The sequence below is a fragment of the Urocitellus parryii genome, chromosome 11 (genome assembly GCF_045843805.1).
Source record: "Urocitellus parryii isolate mUroPar1 chromosome 11, mUroPar1.hap1, whole genome shotgun sequence".
Classification (NCBI taxonomy): Eukaryota; Metazoa; Chordata; class Mammalia; order Rodentia; family Sciuridae; genus Urocitellus; species Urocitellus parryii.
The window spans coordinates 1,575,300-1,601,234 of NC_135541.1; the positions used below are offsets into that span (position 1 = coordinate 1,575,300).

Sequence of the window (25,935 nt, forward strand, 5' to 3'; positions counted from 1 at the left end):
TCATGGCTCCTGCCCGAGCTGCCAGCGGGACGCCACCCAGCCCAGCTCCGCCAACACTCGGGCCTCGGGGAGCGTCCCCCGCCCTGGCCAGTGCTGGCCAGGTCAGGTGTGAGTCCAGGTCGGAAGGGTGGGGCCTGTGGCTCCTTTCCACCCAGGTGCCCATCAGTGGCCTCTGTCCCTCCACGGCCCAAGCTCGGGGTGGGATGCCAGTGTGTCCCTGCTGGCTCAGTGGGGCCGTGAGAGGAGTACAAGCAGGTTTGCATCCACGTAGCCCCCAGGCCGGAACCAAGACTTCAAGGCAATATTTACACCAGGGAAATGGGACCTGGATCTGGAAAGAGAGCTGAGGATGAGAAATGTGCTTTTTAAATCCCATCTTCCCAGAAAGGAGCACGTACTCCAGGGCACTGCTGAGGGGGAACAAAACCCCGCAGAGAGGCCATCAGCCGTCTGCCACTGTCCTGTGCCATCTGCTCAGACCGCCTTCAGCACAAGCCTGCGCTCTGGAGGCCCAGGACCACCCCCCCCCAGGGTCAGCAGAGCCAGGCTCAGAGCCAGGACGGGATGCCTAGGGGTCCCTCAATCTCCCCTCTGTACCAGCCCTGAGCTGCCCAGCAGCACCCACAGAGGAGGGATCGGCTTCCAGCAGGTTCTGGGTTCACAGGCCTCTCTGTGGCTACCAAGAAACTACTTTAGAAATGGGAAGGAGGGAATGCAGGTGAGAGAGCAGGTTTGGCTTGAGGGCCTGGGGCAGGAGTGACAAGCCAGGGCCTCGGGGGTCTCTGTGGCCAGGTGGAGGGAGGCCTGAGCACACGCTTTGTCCGCTTCCTTCGGGTTCTGGAGTGGCCTGTGGCCAGGGCCCGCTCTGGACTCCCCCGTCGGTGCTCTTCCCCAACAGTCTCTGGAGGGAGGGCAGGCTGCTGAGACCCTGATGTCGTGCACCCTGCCCCTCGGCCGAGCGCAGCTGTGAGCCGGAGATGCCGTGGGTGTGCATCTACTCCTCACTGACTTCCTGGAGAACAGAGGGTATTTATTTTAAGTCAAAAAAGATATTTTGACCAACCCCACTTAGCTAAATCCTGGCACTGACACTCGAGAGAGAAGCGAAATGCCGGAGGTCAGACTTTGCTTTTTTGGCTAAAATGCTTAATCAAAACACACCTAATACTTCTGCCGGGGTGCAGAGAAGTGGAGAGCCCAGAGCCACTGCCAGCAATCGACAAGCCAGCGGTGCGTGTGCTGAAGCTAAGCTAGCAAAATAAAGAGGGTTTTCAGCGAGGCAGCAGCCGGCCGGGGCGGACGCCAAGGCTGAGAGGCTCCGGGAGAGCGTCCGGCGGTTTTTCCACCGAGGTCAGCAGCGGGTGAGGAGGCCGAGTTAATGGCATTCATACCTGCCAAGGCGGGCCATTAAATCGGGGCAGGCAGTTCCGGAACACGGCTCCAGCCCACCGTTCCAGGCTGGGCTTCTTTCTGGAAAGCCACCACCGGGCACTGCTTCCTCCAAGGGACCTGGCGTGACGGAGGAGGGCCCAGGAACCGGACCACGTGGCTCTTCCCTGCTGCCTGGCGGTCCTGCAGCTGTGGGTCAGTAGAGCCCCGCGGCCCAGCAGCCACGGGCAGCAGCCCATCCAAAGGGGCCCGCTCAGGGGTCCACAGAGAGAACCAGGAGCTGCCTGGGAGCCAAGGCCTGTCCCCGGTGCAGGCCTGGCGGTCTCGGGTGGAGGCCTGCGTGGTCTGGTCGGTCTTTTGCTGGGTGCATCCTGAACTCCTAGGCACAGTGTTGTCCAATGTCCCTCTGTGTCCCTATCCGATGACAAGCTGGGTGGGTGGGAGCCTCCCCTAAGTCTATACTGGCCCCTCCAGCAACGGAGGGAAGGGGCCCAGACGGTAGGACAGTGCGTTCACAGGGGTGCTCCGTCCCGTCTCAAGGGTGGTGGATGCAGTCACCCTCAGCTCCAGATCTATGTGACACATTGTCCCTTAATGTAAGTTTGGGGACAGCAAGAGGGCCGTGGAGGCCACGCAGCTCCTGACGTGCCTCTGTGCGTTGGTGTGGGGCAGAGTGACCCTGCTATAGGGTGGCTCTCTGGCTCCTCAGGGGAAGTCCTCCTGTTGGTGTCTTGACCCAGGCTCCCTGGCTGGACTGATGATTGTGGGTGTGGGTGACCGGACAGGCCGAGGGGCCTGTGGGAGCAGGCGGCAGGACCCACCAGGCCTGGGAGCGGATGGGCTGCACTGGGGTCCCTTCTCCCAGGTGAGGCTTCAGCCCCAACTGTCCCCATGTCCTCTCACCTGGCCCGGCTCCATCCACCAGGAGCTAGGAGTCTTCAGAGAGGAACCGGCCCCACCTCTGCCTTCCGCTGCTGCCTGGAGCCATCCTAGCTCATGGGCACCTGCCACCCGATCCGCCCAGTGGCCACACACCACCTTTACCTCATGAAACGCCAGGAGGCTTGTGAGGCCACCCAGGTGTCAAAGGGCCCTGCCAGCCTTAGGACGTGGTCCAGGGGGGCATTGTCCCTCGACGGCCTCTGGCTGAGCTGGACCTGGGAAGGGCAGGAAGGAGGGAAGCCCCCCACAGTGAGAAACAGCTTGACCAGTGGAGAGCAGCGAGTGGGCTGGGCGGACATGGAGGGCAGCCCGTGCCCAGGGGGCACTACTGGCCAACAGGGCGCGAACCTGGGCCCTCTGGCTATGGGCGTGCCGTGCTGGGGCCTCCCTGCCCACCTCGGTCTCCCTGCCCACTCCAGGGGCCGGCTTTCTACAGGTGCAAATGGACAGAGTGGGGCTCTGGCTCGACTGGGGCAGGAGGCCACCTGAAAACGTCCGACCAGGGCCCACCAGGCCAAGGGTGGGCCCAGCGCAGCGCCCAGGGCTCCAGGAGGTGTGTGAACAGCGGGCGGGCCGGCCCTGGGAGTGCAGGCTGGGGTGTGCTGGCCAGCAGAGACGTGAGCGAGTTCCGGCACGTGTGCGGGTGCAGGCAGCTGGGCCCGGGTAGGCTTCGGCCCTCTAACGGTGCCTTCGGAAGCCGAGGCTGCAATACAAGCCTCTCCCTCATCTTGGGGGGCCCCAGGGTCACTGCTGTGTGGGGGCATCCTTTCACCAGAGCTGGGACAGCCCAGCGGTCCCCAGCCAGAGCCAGCCTGAGGAGGCCTCCAGAGCCCCACCGCAGCCAGGCTCCCAGGCCTGGCCACACTCTTCTCCACAAGGCTCTTTTTCTGACCTTGACAATGACCTTGATGCTCATGTGGGCCACCATGGTATGAGCAAGGACCTTGCTGCCCGGAGGAGGCAGCCTGGGGACTGTTCCTAAACATCACATGGCATTTTTGGACAGGCTCAGTGGGCACCTGGGGATTTTCAAAGCTCCATCCCTGGGAAGGGTCCCCAACAGGGACCTGCCAGGGAGGGCGCACCCAGCCCGGTGGCCGCTCGGGCTGCGTGGGGCCTCCTTTGACAAAGCTTGATGCAGGAGGAGGGTGGGAGATGGGTGAGGCTTGAGGGCCACCCAGGCGGAGGTGGCCATGTCCCTGTGCAGCAGTGTCTGGCTGAGGCAGGACAGGACATGGGGCTGAGTCAGCTCCAAAGAAGGGTTCTCCCAGTGGCCCGCCCTCCGCAGCTGAATCTTGCCCCAGGGGCACCAGACACCACTCTCCTTGAAGATGAGAACCCTGATTTCCTCCTGGCGCAGGCTGCACCCGGAAGCCAGCAGGTGACGAGCCCCCTCCCCCATTCCTCTCCTAGAAACCGCGGCACAGACACCCCGCCCTGTGCAGCGCAGACCCAGGCCTCTGTCCTCGCTGCGGACGTGTCCAGGTGCAGGCCAGGGCAGATCTGTCTGCATCTCTTCCAGGAGCCTCTGGGGAGCAAGGCTTCTCTGAGATCCAGGTGGTCAGCTTCACTCTGTCCTCCTGCCTCAGCACTGGCCGAGCCTTGGGCCGCCCTTCCTGGCCCCGGGTTCAGGAGTGAGGGCAGAACACAGCCTTCTGCAGCCTCCCCGCTGAGCCTCCCCTTCCCCGCGCAGGCCCAGGCAGAGCTTGGTGACCTGGCCGTTGGCGAGTCTCTGCGGGACGCCTCTCGGAGCCTCACAGTGGGGTTCACCATCCTCTGACTCCCTCTTTCTTCACTTACAGCCACTTTCCAAACCACATTTTCAGAATCTGTTACAAGACGCATAAAATTCCCAACTGGTCAGAATCCCACACGGGGAACCTGCCTTCTTGTTATGACAGCTGGGCGGGCCCGCGTGCCAGGCCTTGGCACACGGCACCCGGGTCCTCTCCCAGGCTGCGTGGGCTCCGGTGGCACCAGGGTCCTGGCCAGGGGAGGGGAAGAGAGCTCCGGGTGTGAGCCCTTCCTCGTTTCATTTCTCAGGAGTTGATTTCAGACGTGGTTTCCACTCTGATCTACAGTGTGAGTCCACGGGAGGCTTTTTGACCCAGGGGACAGTCCATGCTTACAGCTCCTGTGTCGGTTTACTCAGCTTAGGAAGCCTCTGGGACCCGGCCCCCACGCCGCCCCTGGAGTGGAGTGTGTGGGTTTGGGGGAGCGATGCTGGGCGAGATGCCACGGCTGTCCTAGCGGGGCCAGGAAAGCTCCGTGTGGAAGCTCCACGCCAGGGGGCAGCGCCAGGCCGCGGCCACTCCTCTCCGTGGTCACCAGGCTGGTCCAGCAGCAGCAGGAAGGCAGGCGGTCCCGTGATGCCGGGAGGCCGCAGCTGGCAGGGAGGGTCTTGTGGACGCACGGGGCGCTTCCCGGAGGCCACACACTGCGGCTCTCGCCTCGGCCTGCCTTCCTGAGAGACACCTCCATCTCCCCAGGGACCTGGGGCTCTCTCAAGGGCAAGACCCAGGGCGACTACCTCTGACTTGCCAAGCAAGAGGAAGCCGAGCGAAGGGCCTCCCCTGTGACCGCTGCCCTGGCTGGTGCCTCCCCACGTCCACCTGCTCTGCTGGGACTGGGCTGTGCTCCCCTGAGCTCTGCCTCCCAAGCCAGACCGGAAGCTGCTGGACGGCAGTGGCCGCGTCTGCCCTCTCACCCTTTGCTAGGCAAACACGGGCAGCTGGCGCTCCACCCGCTTTGCTGGGTCTGTGGGTGGAACGCAGGGGAAATAAGGCGGAATCCCGCACACATCCCGGGTGCTCGGGCCCCTGATTTTGTAATGACACGTGTGGCTTGCCTTTGGAGGGACCTCACCCAGTTCCTGCAGGGCAACAGTGGAGCGACACAAAGTGGCTCCATCTCTGAGGTGGAGCCATTAGGAACCAGTGACAGTGCTTCCAGGGAGAAGATGTCCCCTGGGCTTAGAATCCTCAGCCAAGGAGTCCCAGGAGCCTCAGAGCCCTTTGTGTCCCGCCTGGAGACGCCGAGCACGGGGCCTGGTCCCATGACTGCAGAGGACAGCAGGGTCTGCCCAGAGGTGCAGCCTGCTGTATGTAGCTTGAGCCTGGGGCTCCAGAAACTAACGGCTGCTCTTGAACTTGTCTTGCAGCAAATGCTCACGGATCCCGAGGTGCCGTCCCAGGAAGGCTGCATCCGAAAGGTAGGAGAGCTCGTCCCGTCCTCTCCCCGTCACGTGCTCCCGTCCCTGGGTAGAGGACTGTGCGATTTGATGGTCCGCGGGACACCATGTGGGTTCTCCGTGGCTGCCCTGCTGGTGTCCAGGAGCAACGCGCCATCGGGGGCCACGTGTGCTCAGCGCGGTGCCTGGGGTCCTCGGGGCAGAGGCTCGTTTTCCTTGTGGAAGACAGGAGAAGCTGTGGGCGCGCCTGGGGCCAGGCAGATGGGTGCAAACCAGACAAAGGCAGGTTGGGTTGACTTAGCCATCGTCACTGGATACTCACATGAAGAGAATCTGGGGGAGGCCACTGGCGGCAGACCCAGCAAACCTGTTGTTACTCCAGTGTCACTTCAGATCAGCAAAGGTGTCAGCTTGGGCACTGTCCGGTCCTCGCTGACAGGGGCTGGATACGAAATGACAGGCACCAGCTCTGAAAGATCCAGAAAGGCAGCAGGGGCAGGCGAGGCACACCTGGGCCTCGTGTGAGCTGCATCGGGACAGCCAGGGGCAGGAGCTGACCTCTGACCTGGAACCACTCGCCAGGTAGAGTTCAGCATCCACCCAGGATGAGCCTGAGTCCACAGGCCTGCAGACCCACCAGGACACGTGTGTGTGCACTCAGCCTGCAGCTGACCTCGTGTCTGGGATTTCAGTGGTGTCCACCCCCTGGGCATCTTGGCTCTGAAACAAGAGGAAGTGCAGAGCCCCCGACTCTCGTGCTGCACCAGGCTCTGCTAGGCCTCTCTGCGCGGGCCCTGGGGAGGCCGAGCCAGCACTGACCACCAGCTCCCAATGGGTGCGGCTGGCTGGCTATTAAAATCACCAGCAGGCCCTGCTGACCTTGTGGGATGACTGGGCTGAGCGTCTGGGCACAGGGGAAGGCAAGGTGGTGCCAGGTCGGCCAGCGGGCTGAGCCATGGCAGGGGCCAGTCCCCCTGGGCACTGAGTCCAGAGGACACATGGTGTGGCAGGTGTTTTCTGGCCCTGAGGTGGCTCCTGGCCGAACCTCTCACCTTCCTCATCCCCATCTCTGTGGGCTGTTCAGCCCCGGAGAGACCCTTCTGGGGGACAAGGTGTCTTTCTCAGTCCCCGCTGCCTGCCCGAGGCCCGGGGCCTCCCTTCCTTCAGATGTTTGCTCTATGGCTCAAATTGTGGCGATGTCTGTCCCTCTCTCCCTCTCCTTCCCTGCCTCTGAGTGAACTTGTATTTCCCAGAGGACAGAGGGCAGCACAGGACAGGAAGCAGCTTTCCTCCCTTCCTGCCCTGAAGCGGGCTGCCGTCGACTCTGACCTCGTGCCGTCTAGAGCGGCCCGAGACCTTGGTTTCCGCCACCACTGCACAGGGCACCACGCCAGGTGCGTGAGCCCCCTGATGGGCGGTGGAGGCAGCCCGGCAGAAGCTCAAGGTCGAACTGGGTGCTGGGATGGGTAGAGGGGCTACCCAGCCCCCGAGGAAGAGAATCCAGGTGGGAGGTCAAGTATAAATTGAAAAGGCCACGGGAAGAGGCCACGATGCCCACTTTTGAACCAGACCAAAACAAGACAGGATAAGAACATCCGTGGTCTCCCTCCTCTGTCCACCAGCGGCACTGTCTGTGATCTGCCTCGTGTTGTCTAAAGGGTGGGACCACGAACGAGGTCTTGTCTGCTGAGGCCCAAGTTTGTTGTGTGCCTGTGGTGCAAGGTGCTGAGTGGCCAGGGACCCACTGGTACCTGCCCCGTGTGCTGGAGCAACCCACCAAACGCAGGTCCCTGTGAAGCTGAGTGCAGCTCTGCCAGGCTGAGGGGCTGCTCGGACCCCCAGCAGATCCCACCCCAGGGCAGCTGAGCACCAGGGAGGCCACCGGTGGGCACCAGAGCCCAGGGTCTGTGGGCAGCTGGCTCTGTCCTGGCTCCCAGCCCAGCCCTCTCCCTCCCACTGAGCTGCAAGGGGAGGGTGGGGGCTGCTGAGGGGCATCCTCACCCATGTCCGCCACCACCTCCCACCAGACTGAGAAGCTGCCACTCAGGGACCCCCGCCGGTGGGATCCCATGATTTCCAGCCTCGGAACTTGGCCATCAGTAGCATTCAGGGGCCCTGGTGCTTGCCTGCGGCCACTCTGGTGGGATGATCAAAAACCCAAGCCAGGTGCTGAGGTCTGGGAGGGCAGAGGGGACTAGACTGAGAGACGAGCAATGGGGGTCACAGGTCAAGGCCAGGAAGACAAGGAAACAGGGCCCATCTGCGTCTCTTCCAAGCTGAAGCCTTGGGAAGAGACAGGTTACGTACAGCTATGGTAAGTGGAACATAGATACAATTTGTTTGTTGCTAATGTAACCCCACGTGCCCTAGTGTGCCATGGTCAGGGTGAATTCAGTGAATTCTGTAGTTGGGGTCACCCAGAGACGTTCACACTTGCACTAAAAATATAACAGAGAAGCAAGGGGCTGGGAGGCTGTGTGACCTTGGGCTGCTCAACTGACATCTCCGAGCTTCCCTTTGGCATTCCTGGGAAGGCTGACACTTCCTGTCTTCTGTGGGCTTCAGTGAGATGCAAAGGAGTTAGCTGTTTCTATGGGGGCTTGACCGGTTGGTGCAGAAGGGTGGTTTAGGGGTCAGTCGCTATTATAAGTTTTCCGCGTTGGAGAGAAGGTTGCTCCAGGGACCACAGAGCTCACAGGCCAGGGACGGCCCAGCAGCGGCCAAATTTGAACCCAGGCCTGGGGCGGGGCGGGGCGGGGCGGGGCTCCCATCCGAGCGACAGCCTGTGAGCAGCACCTGGCCTGAGCCCGCCCACAGCCACAGTCCCCTTCCTCACAGCCACCCAGTGCCCCTGCCCCACTCCCCGTTCGTCCACCCAGGCTCCCTGGGCTTGTCCTCTGCTCCTGGCGACCCCGTCCCCCTTTCCCTGGCCCGCGCCCCCGTGATCGCGCAGCCCCCAACGGGCGAGGAGATGTGACACGCTCCTCTCGGCCGCCCTCCCGGTGCCTTGGCCACCCCGCGGCCCCGGGCGCTTCCTGAAAAGTCGCTCTGGCAGGTCGCTGGGCCGCGTCCCTCTCTCAGCGCGGACCCCGGGGACCGCCCCTGCACCGGGACTCTATTTAGTCTCTGTTTACTTAGAGGGAAAGCCCGGGGCTCCTGGAGAGCAAACATCTGCGGGAGATAATCTAGCGAGTTGTCCATCCATCACCGGCCGCGCGGCTCCCTGGAGAGCGCGCGGGAGCCGTAATAAAAAGGCCGGGCGAAGAGGCTTTGGGGACGAATAAAGAGCCGCGTGAAGGGCTCGCGGAAAATGGATGGAAGACGTTATTAAGGCTCAATGGCCGTCTTATCAAAATCCAATAGGATAGACATTTGGCAAAGGGCTTAAATTTATTCTTTGACTTTCTGGAGGGCTTGAATTTATCCGTTAACAAGAGTGTAGTCCACCCGGGGTGATGGTATCAGCCGAAAGAATTTTGATTCAATCTCTTTGGTGATATGAAAAGGGGAAACACAGCTCCCCGGCCTTTCCCTTTGTCCCACTTTATCTTGTTTTCTTTCACCGTCTTGAAAAGGAAGGACGGTTAATACAGTGCTACAGTGCCGCCGGAGAAAACAGAGGGAGGAAGTGCCCTCCCCCTTTTGTGTTTTTATTTTCTCTCCTCCTCCCCTTCTCTACTCCCCCCACCCAATACATCCTTCATCCCGCTGACATCATTAGGACTTGGACCAGAGACCTGAAAAGGTACCACTCTGAGGCTGCCGGAAAGGAGGAGCCCAGCCAGCCCCAGGACGCAGGGCATAAATCTCCCCGCACCCCCAGCCCCCTTGTTATTATCTACAAAATGCTACAGGTCATAAAAGTCACCCGATAGCCCAGCCTCCTGTCCCCCAAACAGGGTGATTGATGGATAATTATAATTACTGAGATGATTATTTGGGCATTAGAACCGTGGCCTCTCCCGCAGGAGGTTCTCTGGCTGCGTGCTTCCGTGTGGCCCCAGGCGAGATGCCTCTGGGAACAGGACTCCCAAAGGTTCCCGGGTCCCCGGGAGGGACTCCCTAATGAAGGTGACTCTGTGCCAGGGGTGAGAGCTCAGCGTGTCCAGGGAGGTGGGAGCAAAGACAGGAGCAACTGTCTAGAGTCCTCTGGGAAGCAGCCACCTGGAGGCCCCGACCGACCGACCACGGCCTGGGCCGTCTGCAGGGAGAATCCGCGGCCTTGCTAGGCTATTGAGCTCAGCACGGCACGGGTAGCCAGGGGTTGGGATCAGCTTGGTGGTCTGGTGTGTGTCCTCTGCTTGGTGGCCTCCTGGGGGAAGCAGAGGTATTTTCCGTGCATGTGGATGAGGGCTGGGGAGGAAGAGGAGGGCGGGCGAGGGAGGTGGCTGGGACCAGAAGGCCTGAAGCAGCGGAGCTGGAATGAGAGGCTGCCCTTCACGCCTGGGCTCCCGCTGGCATTCCCTGGCGCCCAAGGCATGCCATCACGCCCCTTGCCTGGGTGTCCTTGGTTATTCTGAGGTCTGTGCCTTTGAGGTGAGTTTCCAAAATCCTGTTCCTTCCATGTTTCGAGATGCCTCTGGAAACAGGACTCCCAAAGGTTCCTGGTTCCTTGGTTGCCCCCCTAACCAGCCGGCCTGCTGGCACTTGGAACTCAAAGCTCTGCCATCGACCTGCAGTTTTCCTACAAATGTAATTAAAAAAAAAAAATCACACCAGTCTCTAACCCTAAGAACCCTGCAATCAAAATTATTAATTTGCATGTAGGATCAGTTATGTCTTTATGAAACCAAAGTGTGTTTAGCTGCCCCGGAGACAGCCCCGAGTTGATTTTGATAATCTCAGGCTGAATAGACTTGCCTCGTCGCAGTAAGCCGGGGACAAAAGGCTGGACAGTGTCTGAAAGCCCTTTGACGACACGTCTCTCTTTCCATTGTTCGGGGGCTGCTGATAAAAGAACCGGGAGTCCATTAATTCAGTGAATGAACATATAGTAAAGTCAGTCCCCTCTTGAGAACAATAATGTTGAGGTCAGCTCTGGTCGCCATGGAAACTAAGTACTCCTAAGAAGTTCGCATCCTTGATTTTGCTGAATCAAAGGCTGCAAAGCGGAGAGGTGTAATGCGGCCAAGAGCAGAAAGTCGGCAGCGCCGCCTCTGCGGGTCCCTCCCCAAGAGGGCGCCGGGTCAGTGGCCCCGAGTTCCCCAGTGGCCCTGGGGACCAGCCCACGCCTGGCTTCTTCTCCCTCCCTGGGGGAAGGAGGACCCCGTTTTCCCAGCGGCTGACGCTCATCTGGAAAGACCAGGGCAGAAACCAGGCAGAGGGAGGGGCCGCAGCGGAAGCCTCTGCAGGCCCAGGCCCTGGCGGACTCTGCCCTCTCCCCCTCGCCCTCCCTGAACTTGCCTTCACTTGCTCTGTGGCCCCGTCACGTGCTGATAAGGGTGACGAATGTCCCTGGAGCATGGCCCAGGTGAGTTATGGGTGGCCCCAGACTGGACGACCACGGTAGAAACGTCGTCTCGTGGCCTGTCTCCTCAACGGAGTGCACTGGCTACCCACCCCACCCCCACATGCAGGTCCCTTAAATCAGCCTCAAGTCAGATCAGGCTGGGCAAGGTGCAGCTAATTAATTTCCTGTGAGGTAATCTATCACCTGCCGCAGCCGCCGGTGGTGTCGTCTCCAGGGCCCTGCGTGTCACAAGAGGCCTACAGGCACAGGGTGCTCAGGGCTCAGCAGGAGGGGCTATTCATTTTCCCCCGTTGGTGAGGAATAGATGAGCTGGGGTCTGTGGCCAGCATCTGAAGGCCCTGGAGCCGGAGGGCCAGCCCCAGGCAGGCAGGGAAGGGCTCTGCTACCCGGGGTCACTGCAGCGTGTGAGAGCAGTGGCCCTGGGGAACCTTCTGGCATCGGCAGTGTCACCCACCCTGCAGACACTTTCTGCTGAAACCCAAACCTCAGCAGCAGGCACACCCTCAGCCGTTGGGGAAAGATGCAGAAGCCACCAGGTGCACAGCCTTCGAGGTTAGCCGTGGGCACTTTTCCCTGGAGGGAGGGGGCCAGCCAAATCTGCTTGAGACAGTAGGCAGTTGGCCTTGAACCCTGGAGTTTCACCGTCGGTGTCTCCCCTGCCTGACCAGAGATGAGCCCAGGTCCCAGGGCCCTGTGTGGTCCAGGGACAGACTCAGGAGAGGAGGGAGCCACAGTGCCGGGCCCCAGGGACAGCAGAAATGAGGTACCCTGGCTGTGCTGGGAACCAGGGAACCGACTCAGCCCCGTGGCCTTGGCCACCCGAACCTGGTGGTGGAGAGTGTCAGGCCTCTTGGAGGAAGTTGGTCTCCCAGCACCTGCCACGGGTCAGGGTTCACAGGCCGGTCTGACCTGCCTCCCTCCCCTCCTCCTGTCTCGGGGTGTCTGGGCAGCCCTGCGGGGGCTCTCGGGCCCCATCACCTGAGCGGCCCTGCAGGAGGACGCCTCTCCGGCACTGGCTTCCGAGGCAGGATTTATTGGCTGTATTATTGGCTTTATAGGAGCCAGATGGAGGCGTCAATAACCTTGGCCCGTAATCTTCAGGTGGGTGCAATATTGAGTTAATTAAATCGTGCCACACTATTAGGAGAGAAATATATATCAGCTGAGTTCTGTTTTGCTTCCTCTGCTTTAGAAGCGCCAACACCTGCCTCATGGCTGTGGGTGCTGCTCGGTGGAGTGGGGACCTGGCAGAACCTGGCTCTCGGGGCCTGGTGGTGGCCTTCAGAGCACCTGCCTTGTCTTACCGTGGGGACTCCGTCCTCATGCGTGAGAGGTCGACTTCTTTCTGTGCAGGCGCGTGCTAGGTGTCTGGTGCCTCTGCAGGGAATGTGGGCCACCCACCCCTGTGCTGTGGACCCTGGGGACCCTCCCTGTGGCCTGGCCACTGGCTTTTCTCCTCTCTGAGCCATGTCCCTGGGGTGCTTCTCCAGGTGTGAAGCCACAGGGAGTGGAGGCCCAGCGGTGTCTCCCCAGGAGGGCAACAGCTCAGAGCCAAGGACCAGCACCTGTGGTGGGCATGGCCTGCACAGGCCCTGGGAACCTGGAAGAGAGGCCCTTCCCAGCTCCCTGGGCCCAGCTCTGAGCCCGGGAAGTTCCCCCATGAAGGAGGGTGGAGGGCCTGGCTGGGAGAGGGTGGGGAGGGGGCGCAGCGGCACCAGCAACTGGGCTCCACCTCCCGCCTGCACCTTTCTGTGGGGTGAGGTGCTGACGGCTGACTCCGCAGGGCCCTGCGGGTCCCAGGTGGGGCCAGTCAGCAGCTGGCACTGAGGGTCCCACCCCTGCCCTGTTTCACAGCAGTTCTGGCTCCGCCTGGTCCACGGTGTCAGGGACAGGAAGCAGTGTGGCGTAGAAGGGAGGAAAGACAGACGTGGGGTAGCGGGAAGGGGGATCACCCTGGGGGCTGGCACCATGCAGCACTGTACTTGGCTCATCGCCCACAGAGGGCCCGCCCTATGCCAGGCTACCCCCCATGCCATGCAGGCGCCTTTACCCCCCTTGACCACATGCAAAAGAGGTGCGTGGGGTGGGAAGGACCACTAGTGGAGGACCCTTTGGAAACACTGCCCGCCAGACCCCAAAGCTCCCGCCGCTCCAGGGCTGCTCTGCAGGTGTCCAAGCCGGCTGACCACCCCTTCAGGAACCACGGTCAGGAACTGGGTGCTGTGGACATGGCTGAGTTCAGGGAAGAGCAAGCCCAGGCCAGCTGGAGCCCTGGAGGGAGGAGCCCCTGCAGCTGTCGGCCTAAGCCATCCTGCGACTGTGGCTGCGACTAAGGAAGCCTGTCGTCCCCCTGGGGACCCCAGGCTGTAGAGGGAGTGTGCTCCCACAGGCCAGGGCACAGAACCTGGCCCTTCTGCCCATGCCTGCCCAAACCAGTCACCTGCCCCGGCACCCAGGACTGTGTGGAAAATGGGCTCCGTCTCCGTGGGAGATCTGCACAGCAAGCAGTACAGACCTGAGGACAGGGGGCTTCCTGGAGGAGGTGGTGTCTGCACTGACCCGACCAGCAACCAGGTCACAAGCTCAAGGGCAGGAAGTCCCCGGAGGTGCGCAACTAGAGAAGGAAGCCCCTGGGCAAGGCCGAGGCGCCGTGAGCATGGGACAGCCTTCCTTTAAGCATATCTGTGTCATGGCTTCCCTGCCCTGTCCACCTCTGGCATCTGTGGAGTGCCTCGAGGTGTCCTGGGGCCAGCCATCTCTCTCACAAAGAGTCTGTGGCCATGGATCCAGAGCCCCCAGGGGAAAGGAAGACCCTCCCAAGAGGTACCAGGCCCGTCACAGGGGATGTCCCTGGACCCTTTGCTGGGAGGTTTGGCAGAGAATGTGTCTGGAACCCAGGTGGAGGACACCCCGGGTGGCGCCTTGCTTGGTGCCCTAACTCATGGGCCCAGGGCCTAAACGGCACTTAGGCCGCCCAGTGCTCCGTGGGGGCCTTGCTAGAGACACCTACGAATCTCGAGCGCTCATTGCTGAGGGAGAGACACCAATCCAGAAACCTCACCCCGTGTGTGATCCAACTCTGTGATGTCTGCTGAGGGCAAAGCTAGAGGAATGGAAAGGTCAGGGTAGGGCTGGGAGACACGGGCATCACACGGGCATCGGCCGTGGAAGTGCAGGGGACGTGGTGATGATGGGTACAAGGCTGTGGAGTGTCCAAGCCCACGGAGGGGGCCAACACAGGTTCCGGTTGACGTGGGGGAGCTCGTCCTCCAACCCCGACAGGGTGGTCCTTGAACACGCTACACGCTGGCCCCTGGAGCCCGAGGGGTGAAGGAGGAAGGAGCCGCCCGAGACCTCCCTGCCGTGCGCTCGATTTTCCTTGAACCTGCAGTTGCTCTATGGAGAGGGACTGTTCACGGATGCGGCTCTCAGAACACAGCCTGGCGCACACACACGCACTCATGATTCACACACACATGCCACACAGGCAGGCTGGGAGAACACACAGAATTGGCAAAGCCACTGCTTGGTGCGTCCCGTGGTTGCATCCAGGTCACTGTCACCATGGGCTCCTTGCTGTGGGCCTGCCATGGTGGGCACTGCAGATGGTGGGTGTAGTTGACCTTGACCCTGCTGCTGGGTTGTCCACTGTGCTTGCTGGAGTCACAGTCCCTGTGAGTGGGGCGGCAGGTCTTGTCTTGGTGTGGGACCTTAGGTCTGGTGACCAGGGTGTGTCTGTCTGACCTCCGGACTCGGGACTGGGCTGGGGAGGGATGGAGCCTTCTAGGCTGTCCTGCTCCTGGGCTGAGCAGTTGGGCACCCTGTGACTCTGCAGAGCTCTCGGGGGCACTTCAGAGAAAGCTCACCTGCTGGCCATAGCACCGCCACCTGGCTCTGTGAAAACTAAAACTCCTGGTATTTTAAGTTCCTGAAGTCGCAGGACTAGGACTTTAGCCCAGGGCTACTCTACCGCTGATCCACACCCCCAGCACCTTTAAGTTTTTTTAAAAAAATTTGACAAAGGGTCTTGCTGAGTTGCCAAGGCTGCACTCAAGCTTGCAATCCTCCTGCCTCAGCCTCCTGAGTTGCTGGCATCACAGGCGTGCACCACTGTGCCCAGCAAGTCCCTGAATTTCAGAGGCTGTTTGTTACTGCAGTATAACCCCACTCACCCTGACTGATGCGCTTAGGGAATTTCTTACATTTTGTTCAATTCACAGAATATCCAAACGCCGCCCTTCTTTCCTGCCTTCCCTCATTTGTTCGCCTATTAAACAAATATTTACTAAGCACCTACTGTGAGGAAGAGCTGTCCAGGGTGCTGGAGAACAGAGGCTGGGTTCTTTCAAGTCTCCTGTCTTCAGGAGTTTGGATTCTTCTGAGACTGCAGTCACCTGCACAGAGGAGCCTCTGTGGCCTTTGTTATCTGTGTCCCCAATTCCCCAGGGGCCCTAGTGGAGGGGCACACTTCCAAGACCCTCGGGTGTGGCTTGCTCGGTGTCTTGGGGCAGTGCTGTCCCATCATGCTGTGGCAGGTGTGGCTGTGTGCCTGCTCGCTGGGGACGCTGGGAGCTCCTTTCCCGGGCAGTGCCTCCATTCCCTCTGTTAAACACCGGGGAAATCGTGAGGATAACAAATTGATTTTGGCCAGAAAGAGTGGGATTCTTAATTCAAGAGATTCAGCGTGAGTGTACTGCTCTCTTGTTTAATAATATTTCCTTCTTTGAATAATGCCCTCTTCCAGCCTCGGCCTCTTTGTATGCTAACGGGGTTCATTACTCCACCTGGCACCCACGTCCATCAGCGGGGCCATATTGGTGAGCGGTTTCTTCTCACCCAGTTAGCAAGATGTTTCTCCAGCGCCGTGTTGATAAATGAAGTAATAAAAAGCAAGACACATTATTTTGTGTTGGAGCCTTGCCTGTTATTTCTGAGCAATGGCTGAGACTCAGAGGATTAGCCACAGAAATGTTTGCGTTGCCAGGGACAGAAAATCATCACATAAAAAGAGCCTGGTTCGGCGTTCATCATCGGCCAGCCGGGAGGAAGGACAGTGGAGCACAGACACCCGGCTTGGCAGGACTTGCCAGGTGAGGGGCCAGGGCAGGCTCCACAGCCACTGCTGGCCACTGCCGGCCAGGCCCACCTGCACCAGGCCGGGGCTTCCTGCTCACCTCCCAGACCCAGGCCTCGCGGTACCAGGGCCCTGAGAGGGCAGATAATTAACGGAAGGGAACCTGAGACTGGGGCGCCCCAGAGAGCTGCAAAAATGAAGTGAGGAGGAGGGAGCCGGGCAGATTTCCTCCCTTTGTGTTTGTGTTTGGGACGCGCAGTGAGAGGCAGGGCAGCACGCGCACGGTGAGGAGGAGCCCCCCACCTTCGTCCTGGGCCTCCCTAGTGCCTCCCCCAGGAAGTGCCACCAGCCCCAGGGGAGTCCCTCTGCTCACGCAGAGGTGGGTCGGGAGGACAGGGGCACACCTGGGCCAGCACACAGGGCAAGGCTGGGCCTGTCTGTTTGCAAGGCCCAGAGGTCTAGGACCAGGGCGGCCGGGCGCTGCCTGCCACGGGGTGACGCTCTCAGGCCAGCTCGGGGAGCTCCGGGCCCCACAGCCACTCTCCCCTTTGTATTTTCATGAAGTTCCCAGGGTCTGGACAGGTGTGCGCACCCCTGAGGCGGGCAGGGCCCCGCAGCCTCCCCCTCTGGGCTCTGCATGGGTGGTGTGCTCTCAGAGCCCGGTCCAGCCAGTGCCCTGCAGGAGCCTCCCCCCAGCCCCGCCCCCCGGCTGGCGTGTCCTGCCTCCCGCCTCTCTGGTTGGGCCACTCCCGCCAGGACCCTGCTTCCCCTTCCTGCTGGTGCAGAGGTGTTGCCCTACCTGCTTCCTCACTGAACCCCAGCACTTGCTAGAACAAATTCGGGGTCCCTCTCTGAATGTCACGATGCGCTCCTGGCCCCCGGCTTCCCAGCACTGCGCGTCACCTGGGCCTCCTTGGGAGCCCCCACTGGGATGGATTCCCCCCCAGGAAAGCTTGGCTTCTCTCCAGGAGCCACGCTGGGACCTTCTCAACCCTTTCTCCCCCAAACAGGCCAAAGCAGGCACCTGGGTGGGCCCAGCAGGTGCTCCTGCCCGGCCCTCCACAGGGGGACTCCACAGGAGGACCTCTGTCTTAAGCCCTGTGGCTCTGGGGACCAAGCCCCCAAACACAATTCAGGCCATACAGGGGGTTGGCTCAGCTCCAACCCTAACCATGTAGGCTGCCTCGTCAGGCTGCCCCGGAAAGCCACAAAGCTCTGTCCATGGGCACTTCTGTGGGCACAGGAGGCTCCGTGGTAAAAAGAGCTCCTTCAAGACCAAAGGCTCCATAAGAGAACTTCCTCTGCCTGCACGGGATTCCCATCCGGAAAATGGAGACAAGAGCAGTTTCTGACCCAAAGTGGCAGTGATGACATGAGCTTCTGTGTGTGAAACATCCATAGAATTGCACCTCACTTGTGGTTGGGGTGCAGAGTGAGAGCTAGGTGGTGATGAGGAGGGTGGTGGGCATGATGGTGGTCGTGGTGATGGTGGTGATGATGGTGATGGTGATGGTGATGATAGTGATGGGGATGCTGGTGATGATGTGATGATGGTGATGGTGATGGGTCATAGTGATGATGGTGATGGTGATGGTGATGATGGTGGTGATGATGTGATGATGGTGATGATGGTGATGGTGATGGGTCATAGTGATGACGGTGATGATGATGATGGTGATGGTGGTCATGGTGATGGTGATGATGGTGATGATGGTGATGATGTGATGATGGTGATGGTGATGGGTCATAGTGATGATGGTGATGATGATGGTGATGGTGGTGATGATGTGATGATGGTGATGATGGCTGTGATGATGATGGTGATGATGGTGATGGTGATGGGTCATAGTGATGATGGTGATGGTGATGATGGTGATGGTGGTGGTGATAATGTGATGATGGTGATGATGATGGGGATGCTGGTGATAATGTGATGATGGTGATGGTGATGGGTCATAGTGATGATGGTGATGATGATGGTGATGGTGGTGATGATGTGATGATGGTGATGATGGCTGTGATGATGATGGTGATGATGGTGATGATGATGGTGATGATGGTGATGATGGCTGTGATGATGGTGATGATGGTGGTGGTCATGGGGTTGTTGGATGGTGAGGATGCTGGTGCGGCTGATGATCGTGATGACATGGTAGCAATGGCCATGCTGATAATGATGTCGGGAGACCTTGAGGTCCCATCCAGTCACACTCATTATGTGGGGAGCCAAGGAGCCAGGAGAGGACACCCACAGAGGCCTGGGAGACTCAGGAGCCGCAGTCCTGGCTCCGCCATTACCCAGGGTGGCCAGGGTCAAGCCACTTCACCTCGCAGGGCCTTTGTTTCTGACGTGGCAAGCCAGGGCAGACGCTGTGCCCACTCAGGTTCCTGGGGCAGCGAGACCCGCGGGAGGTAAGGCACAGAGCTCTGTGGAGGGGCCTCACACACAAGGTATTAAAAAGAAAGAACAACAGGAAGCGGCGGAAGGAGAGCTCATAAATGTCCCTCATACCCTGGCCCTCGCAGATGACCTCTCACACAGAAAAGCGGGCCTTGGGGAGTTCATAAGAAATACAGGACTTCCTGCAAGATAGCAAGTGGATTGTGAACTGTGAATTACTTGTTTCCTTTGAAAACTGATGTAGCCAGGTCAAAATATGTTTGCGTTTCCAAGCCCTTGGGTTCCTTTGTGCCGGGCCGGTGCGACTCGGTTTCCACACCCCCTCACAATGCAGGGAAACATCCTTGACCCGCCAGACGGCCCTCCTGATAAGCCTGCCCAGCCCGCGTGGGCAGGAGGGACTGGGGAGGGGTTCACACAGCACCGAGATGGCTGTCACCCTCTGGCCAGAAGGCCCTGGAGCAAGGCCAGGGAGCCGGGGGCCAGGCAGGCTGTCCACGCAGAGCTGCCCCAAACTCTGCGCCCACACCCAGGCCTCTAGGGACCGGACCCCCAGGCGCCTCTTCTTTCCCAGGCAGCAGAACCTCCCAGGATGCCCCCTGGGGCCCCCTGGTCAAGGGGCCACGCAGCAGTAGCACAGGAAGGGACAGGGCTCCAGGCCCCTTTGTCCTTCCCCTTTCCAGGCCACCTCCTTGCTGCCCAATACTGAATGATGGGTGTTTGGGGGGGGAAGGGCTGGAAATTAAGTCTCCTTATGGTTTTGGCTGGTGAGCCCTCTGCCATTGATGCTTGTAAGGAGAGGCTGTCCAAGGAGCCGACACCTTGATCATCCAGATGAGACCATGAGGCACAGAGAGGTGAAGGAGCCTGTCTGGGGTCACACAGGTATGATAGGCTTTGAACCCAGGGGCTCCAGCTCTGACCTACCGTGGGAGCCTGGGCTCTGGAGACCCAGGGCCCCCTTCTCCTGAAGGGGCTCCACATTATTCTGTGACCACTCAGGGGCTGGGAGGCCAGCACCCACCACTGTGAGTTGCAGGGCTCATCTGAAAGCAGGACCAGCAGGTGGGTAGAGCCAACCAGGAGAGCCACAGCAGTCCAGCTGCAAGGCCTGAGGTGATGGGGACTCGTGGGGTGTTGGCCAGGGTCTCCTCAGCACCCCCACCTCCCTCTTCCCAGCCTGAGCTGCTGCTGGCCATGCCCGCCTAGGAAACGGGAGGACCAAGTCAGAGGGATGGAATTCCCACCCAGGGGACATGAGGAGGGGTCACGGCTTGAAACCCCACAGAGAAGAGGCCCCTGGCCCGTACCCCTTAGTGGAGAGAGAGCCACAGTTGTGGTGATGACCGCTGGGCAAGCGTCCATGACAGCAAGGGCCTGAGGTCCCTGTTCATCCCACCGTGAGCCCAGGGCTGCACCAGCCCAGCAACCACAGGTGCCCTGTTGGAGTGTCCAGTGGCCTCTGAAGCCCTTGGCCCCTGGAGGTGAGCTCACACCTCTCGACTCAGCATGTGGTGGGGACATGGGCAAAGGCCAGCTCCTCTGGGTCTGTGGCCTCTGGCCCCAAGGTGGAGGGTTGGCCTGGCCTGCACCCTGGGTATGCTGGCCGGGCCCCGGTGTGCCTCAGCACAGGGGACTCTTCTGTTTGGGTCCAAAGGCCCAGGATGAGAGGGGCCTGTTCTAAGAACAGGGCTGGTTCACGTGGGGCAGCTTCGCCACCTGACCGGGGTCTGAAGCTGGATTCCTGGAGCCCACCTGTCCCACCCAGACCTGGGAGTGAGTCTCCTGCCGGCCTGCGACTGCACACTGCAGCCGCCCTGTCATTGGTGGGATGCTGTTCCCGCAGCCCAAGGCTTGGCTCCCCCCTGGGACCCCAGTGAGACCAGCCTGAGTGCTGGCCCTGGGTGCAGGCCTGCCGGGTCCTCCCGCACCCTGCCCCGGAGGACTCCCGGCAGGGGCACCAGCCCCGTGCTATCAGCCACCCTCCGCCAAGGCCTGCTGGTGTGGTCTGCGGCGAGGGCCTCCGAGCTGACCCCGTCCTCAGCCCAGACTAGACTAGACAGGCGCCGAAGGGAAGGAGAAAGACGCAGGGCCTTCTGCATCCTGGGGATGGACGCTGGCCCAGGACGGCAGCATCATCCCTCAGCTCACGCAGTCGGCCGGTCTCCCTCCAACGTCCCCGGCCCGCTGAACCCCCGCTTCCCCTGAGGGGCCCCAGGCTGGGTGGGAAGGACTTTGCCTGAAGCTGAGGAGTGTGAGTGGCCTGCGACCTGCCGGCTTCACCCCCCACCTTGGCCAGGCCCTCTGTGCAGAGTAGGCAGGGCCCGGAGGCCACGGACCAGGCTACGGGCAGCTCGCAGGGCTGGAGAGGGGGTCAGAGGGCTCTTGGGAGGCTCAGGGACGGGAGGGCCCTTGCCCAAAGGGCCCCAGGTGCTGCCAGCGGGTGGGCCACAGGGGTCGGATGTGGGCACAGGAGAGTGGCGTCTGGAAGAACCTAGGGAGGACATCAGTACAGAGACTCCCGCACTCACAATGGCATCGCGTCCCGAGACCCACTGGGAGCTGAGGACAGAAGGTGAAGAGGCAGCTGCTGCCCCTCCCCAGCCCCAGTGCAGCCTCCCGGCAAGGCAGTCACCTGGCCCTCGCGACCACCGGTCACTGGGAGCCACACTCGCTGCCACCACCAAGCACCCAGCGTCACACCCCGTGGCACGGCCCTCAGAGGATGCAGGGCACAGTTCCAAGTGGGTTCCACTGAGTGGGAAGGGCTTCCAGCCCAGGCAGAGTGGAAACAGCCCAAGCTGAGCCTCAGACCTGGGGCTGTCTGTGCACAGAGGACACGGGGCCCAGGACTGCTGTGGCCTGCCATAGGACACTGTGGGCTGAGGAAGCCCAGGGGAGGGGCGTGGACTGGGCTGGTGGAGGTGGACCTGCTGGTTGGGACATCTTCCCTGAGGGGTCCCTCGGGCATCCCAGAAGGGCACCAGGCAGCCACAGATGGGGAGTGGGCAGGAGAGGAACCCCATCCTGGGGACACAAACCCAGGCCCCTCGAGGAGGCCAGAAGAAAGCCCAGTGCCAGACTGTGACCAGGAGCCAGGGCCCGGAGGGAAGGGTCCCCGAGGAGCCGGCTGGGGTGAATGAGGAAGTCGGAAGAGCAGGGTCTGGGGTTGGGGACCTGGGGACATGGGGGCCTTGGGACATGGCCTGACAGGAGCACTTTCCTCGGGGCAGAAGTCCCATGAGTGCAGAGTGAGGGGACAGGGACGGCAGGGTTATTCAGGAGTGGCCGGGAACAGGGACAAGAGCCGGAGGGGGCGCTGGGTGCTGCCGCAGGGGAGAGTGGGGGTGCAGAGGAGGCGGGAGGGCCAGATCTGGGTCCCAGTGGGGGCGGGCCTGAACAGGAGGGGGACAGTCCTTGTGGCGAGGTTTGTCACCTGCGTGGTTTTCTCTGTGCAGGACACAGGTGCCATAACCGGTCTCAGGTTCTTGGCAGAAGTACTAAGGCCATCCTGGAGGGAGGCCCTGACGCTGGCCAGAGGCCTCTCCTGGGCCTGGGGGTCTCCTAAATTTGCAGCCCAGGTAGGGGCTGGGGGCGTCCTGGGGATTCGAGGGTGGGGTTGCAGGTGGTTGAGGGGAGCCTCAGGACTGGCGCAGTCCAGCCAGCCTGGCATGCTTGGTGGTCAGTGCCCACAGGGCGCCGGCACTCTGCCAGTTAGGACCAAGACCCGAGCTCCCCACCACCCCTTCGCCACCCAGCTGGGGCAGTGTGAAGCCCGGGAGGCCATGGCTGGGCCAAGCCCCCTCCTCCTCTGGGCGTGCCCCCAGCCTGGGCCAGGCCGCGCGGTCACCCTTTTCATTAAGTCCCATTGTCCTGGGTGCAGCCAGGGAGACGTAGGGCCCGTTTGCTTAGTCAGCAAGAACTGTTGAAAGCGCCAGTCATCGTGAATGAATATTTAATAACCATTTTCTTCTCGGGAAGCCGCACTGCCTCGGAAGTTCCGCTCTTTGCTGGTGACGAGGAGTTAATAAAAGTGGGATTTGTGCAGCACTGGCCCCTGACATCTCAATCTTCATTAAAGAGACGCGAACTTCCAGGGAGCTGGCGGGCCTGCCCCGCGCAGCCGGACGCCAGGAGGGCGGAGGTGCGAGGATGGCCATGCGCCTGCTCCGCCGTGGCTGGACGCTTCTCTCCCCGCCGATGCTAACTTCAGCAGACGCAAATTCATGGCCTGCCCCAGGAGCAGCCCTGTGTGCAGCAGGCTCACCCTGGACAGGAGCTGACAAACGCGTGGAGCTGAGGTGCGGCTCCTCTGAGGGAGTGGCTGCGCCGAGGGCCCAGCTGTCCCCTTGCACCAGAGGTCGCCACACACAGGAGCTGGGGCCACGGTGGCCTGAGCACTTTTTCAATTTATTACCAGGGTGAAATTCACAAAGCCAAAGCTCAGCACTTTACAGTGAGCCACTCGGTGATGTCGGCAGGTCCACCCCGCTGGGCAACCCCACCCTGCTGGGCAACCCTGCCGTCTGGCTCCAGACCACTTTCATCAGCTCAAGTGAAGAAAGACCCGCCTGGCCGGAGCCCCTGCCCACCTGCCCTCCTCCGGCCCTGGCAAAGGTGGTCTGCCTGCCGTGTCTCTGGACTCCTGTGCAGGCGGCTCGCTGTCTGAGCTTCTGCACCAGCACTGTGTGGCAGCCTCTGCCAGTGGGCCGCTCCTCCCTGGGCTCAGCCCGTGTGTGCAGGGACCACGCCTCGCCATCCACTCCTCCACTGGTGTGTCCACCTGAGGGCTGCTGTAGATGGGCCCTGTGTCCAGGTGGGTCTGCTGGGCCTGCTGGGCTGTGGTACCACCTGGGGCCCAGCCTGTTCTGCAGGTTCACACCCAGAGGTGGCCTTCTTCAGACTCAAGGGGAAGGGGCTGAAGGGTGGGCCTGGGTCCTGGCGGCTGAGTGCCTTGTCCTCCTGTGAGCTGGGGTGGAGCCCTGAGCCGGGCTCTCCCTCCATGGACAGCCTCTCCATCCAGACACAGGGAGGGCAAGTGGCAGCAGGAGGCAGCCACCATGGGGACCGCAGGGCAGACCCAGCCATGCCAGAGGTGGAACCCTGGCAGGAAGTCCAAGCTGTTGTTTCAGATTCTGCCCCGCCCGGGAGCCAGTCTGCCTCAGTTCACTGTCCACGGGCAGGATCAGTGCCCACCTCAGCTACCCCCAGGCTGTGGGATGCCCAAGCCAAGCGTGGCTCTCGTTTGCACACAGGAGTGCATAGGTGTGCACGGGCTGCGAGGCACCGGGTTTGAGCCCACGGGTGGCAGGCCGCACTGGGCCGGTGTCCGTGGGGTGTGCGTGGATGTGCGTCAGTCACCCACTAATCCACCGGGAAGGAGAAGGGCAGAGTCTCTGTCAGTCTCCAAGCAATTAGGATAATTAAAAAAGAAAGCTTATTGGGTAAACACGCTCTGGGATTGTGACCCCTTAATTAATGGACCACGGGGAGAAATTACTGCAGTGGCAAGATAATTAACACGTGCGTGTGCAGGAGAACTGGCAGGCGCCGAGGGAGAGGGCAGGCGGCCGGCTGGGGCAGGGCAGGCTGGTGAAGGCCAGCGGCCCCTCCGACGGACACCTGCCTTCTGGGCCATAGCTCTGCACCACAGGCCGACCCCGGCCCTGGCTGCCTGGGCAGGTGAAAGGGAGCCCTCTCCTCTTTCCAAGTCTGCTTCTAAAAGATCTGTGAGGCTCAGTGGGAGCCACGGCCTCCTCCACGCGCCCACCTGGCCCCCGGCAGCTGCCTCCACCAAGGCTCTGGGTGTGAGATCCCCAGAGGTCTCCCCAGGTGGGCTCCCTCCTCACCCCCAGCCTGGAGTCAGGTCACCAGGACAGTCTAACACTGCTAGCATGCTGGAAGTGAGGGCCACCTTCCAGTGTCCCCGGGGATGCAGACCTCTGCCTCCACCGCCAAGCCCGGGGTCAGCGCTGCTCTCTTCCTACCTCGCTTCCCTTGGGTCCCGTCATCAGTTGAAAGGCCCCTTATTCTTTAGGCCCTGTGGGGGGCAGGGAAGGTTCCAGCCACCAGCACCCAGGCCCTCAGTGGACACTGTGCGATGATGTCCAGAGGGAGCGCAGCTCGGGCAGGTACGGGCTTTGGGCAGCTTTGGGAGGCAGATCCAGAAGAGGCGGCCGGCAGCACCTCCAGGCTCTCTCCAGCAGCTCCAGCCCCACCCTGCCCTGGGGGAGCCCGCTGGACAGTCCTGGGGAGGCCGCAGCATGGCCTGTGTCCTAAGTCTGCCAGGCCCTCCCAAGCTGAGCTGGTCCACCACCCTGCCACGTGGGTGCAGGCGAGCAGGGCTGGAGGGAGCGCCTGGGATCTCAGGGCAGAGACAGGACCTGGGGGCTCACTGGGGTCCTAGAGGCCCTGAGCTCAGAGTTGGAAGGCCCAGCGCTTCCCCAAATCAGCCCACTGCCTCCCAGGCTGAGCAGCGGGGCTCCTGAGGCCTTCTGAGTCTGGGACAGTCCTGGGGTCCCTCGGTGAGGAGACTCCCTGGACGTCCTTTGGTCCTGTGGGAAGGCTCTCCTGACAGAGCCCCTCCGAGTCTCTCACACTGGGGACCAGCTGCTCAGGGAAGGCTACTGAGGAGCCACCGTGCCCAGCTCATGGCCGTCCTGGAGTTCAGCCCATGGGGCCCTCTCTTCCCATGGTCTGCAGCAGAGTGGGAACCTACTCCAGGAATGGCCTGGGGCCAGTCAGGTGGACCCCAGAGTCCGAGCTGGAGACTGGTCAGTCAGGCACGGCAGCCCACACTCCCTGTGGCCCAGTGCCCAGGGAGGACCCAGGGGTGTTCTTCCTTCAGTTTGAGGCCACTCCGCAAGGTCAGCTGCAAGACAAGCCCCGGCGGCAGAGGCCAGGACCACCCTGGCTTCTCCAGGCTGGGGTGGCCCTGCTTGGGCCACATTCAGGAGGAAGCAGCAGGCCAGGTGGGGAGTCCTGGGGACAGTCCTCTTTGGCCTGGCCCCTCTGGGTCCCTGCTGCTTTCCCAGGACCCCTCCCCATGCACAGGCCCCCTCACCTCCCCTTTCCTGCCCCAGGTGCCCGCCCCCAGGGGTTGCCATGGAGCATGGTTCCGCCCTGAGACACGCCCTCCCGGCCCCCAAGTCTCCTGCCAGTCGCCTGGTGGCAAGAGGATGACAGCTTCTGTCTGTTACCAGAAGCATCCAGGTGGCCGGTGGCGAGGAAGCGCCCAGGCCCCAGGGGCTCAGTTTCTTTGGGGCAGGGTCCTGAGAACTGCTGCTGTCGGGGCCTGGGGCGTGGCCTTCTGGAGTGTGCAGCACTGTTCTTGGGACCGGGCGCCCAGAAGCCCCTGCACGCGAGCTCTGGCTCCTTCTCTTCCCTGGGCCCGGGTAGGAGGCGGGGCAGGCGGAGTCACACCTGCCGCCCTGGGCCAGGCCTGGGGTTTGGGACCATTCTGACCAGGG

The 25,935-nt window shown here is 61.5% G+C and overlaps 1 protein-coding gene across 1 annotated transcript in view; it reads left to right on the plus strand.

Annotated features, from left to right (window-relative positions):
- Prdm16 (PR/SET domain 16) overlaps positions 1 to 25,935 on the plus strand; it is a 305,414-nt gene that overhangs the window by 145,384 nt on the left and 134,095 nt on the right. The window contains exon 3 of the mRNA XM_026412875.2: positions 5,492 to 5,542. Within this exon, the coding sequence (XP_026268660.1) occupies positions 5,492 to 5,542 (51 nt within the window). The remainder of the gene's footprint in view (positions 1 to 5,491; positions 5,543 to 25,935) is intronic.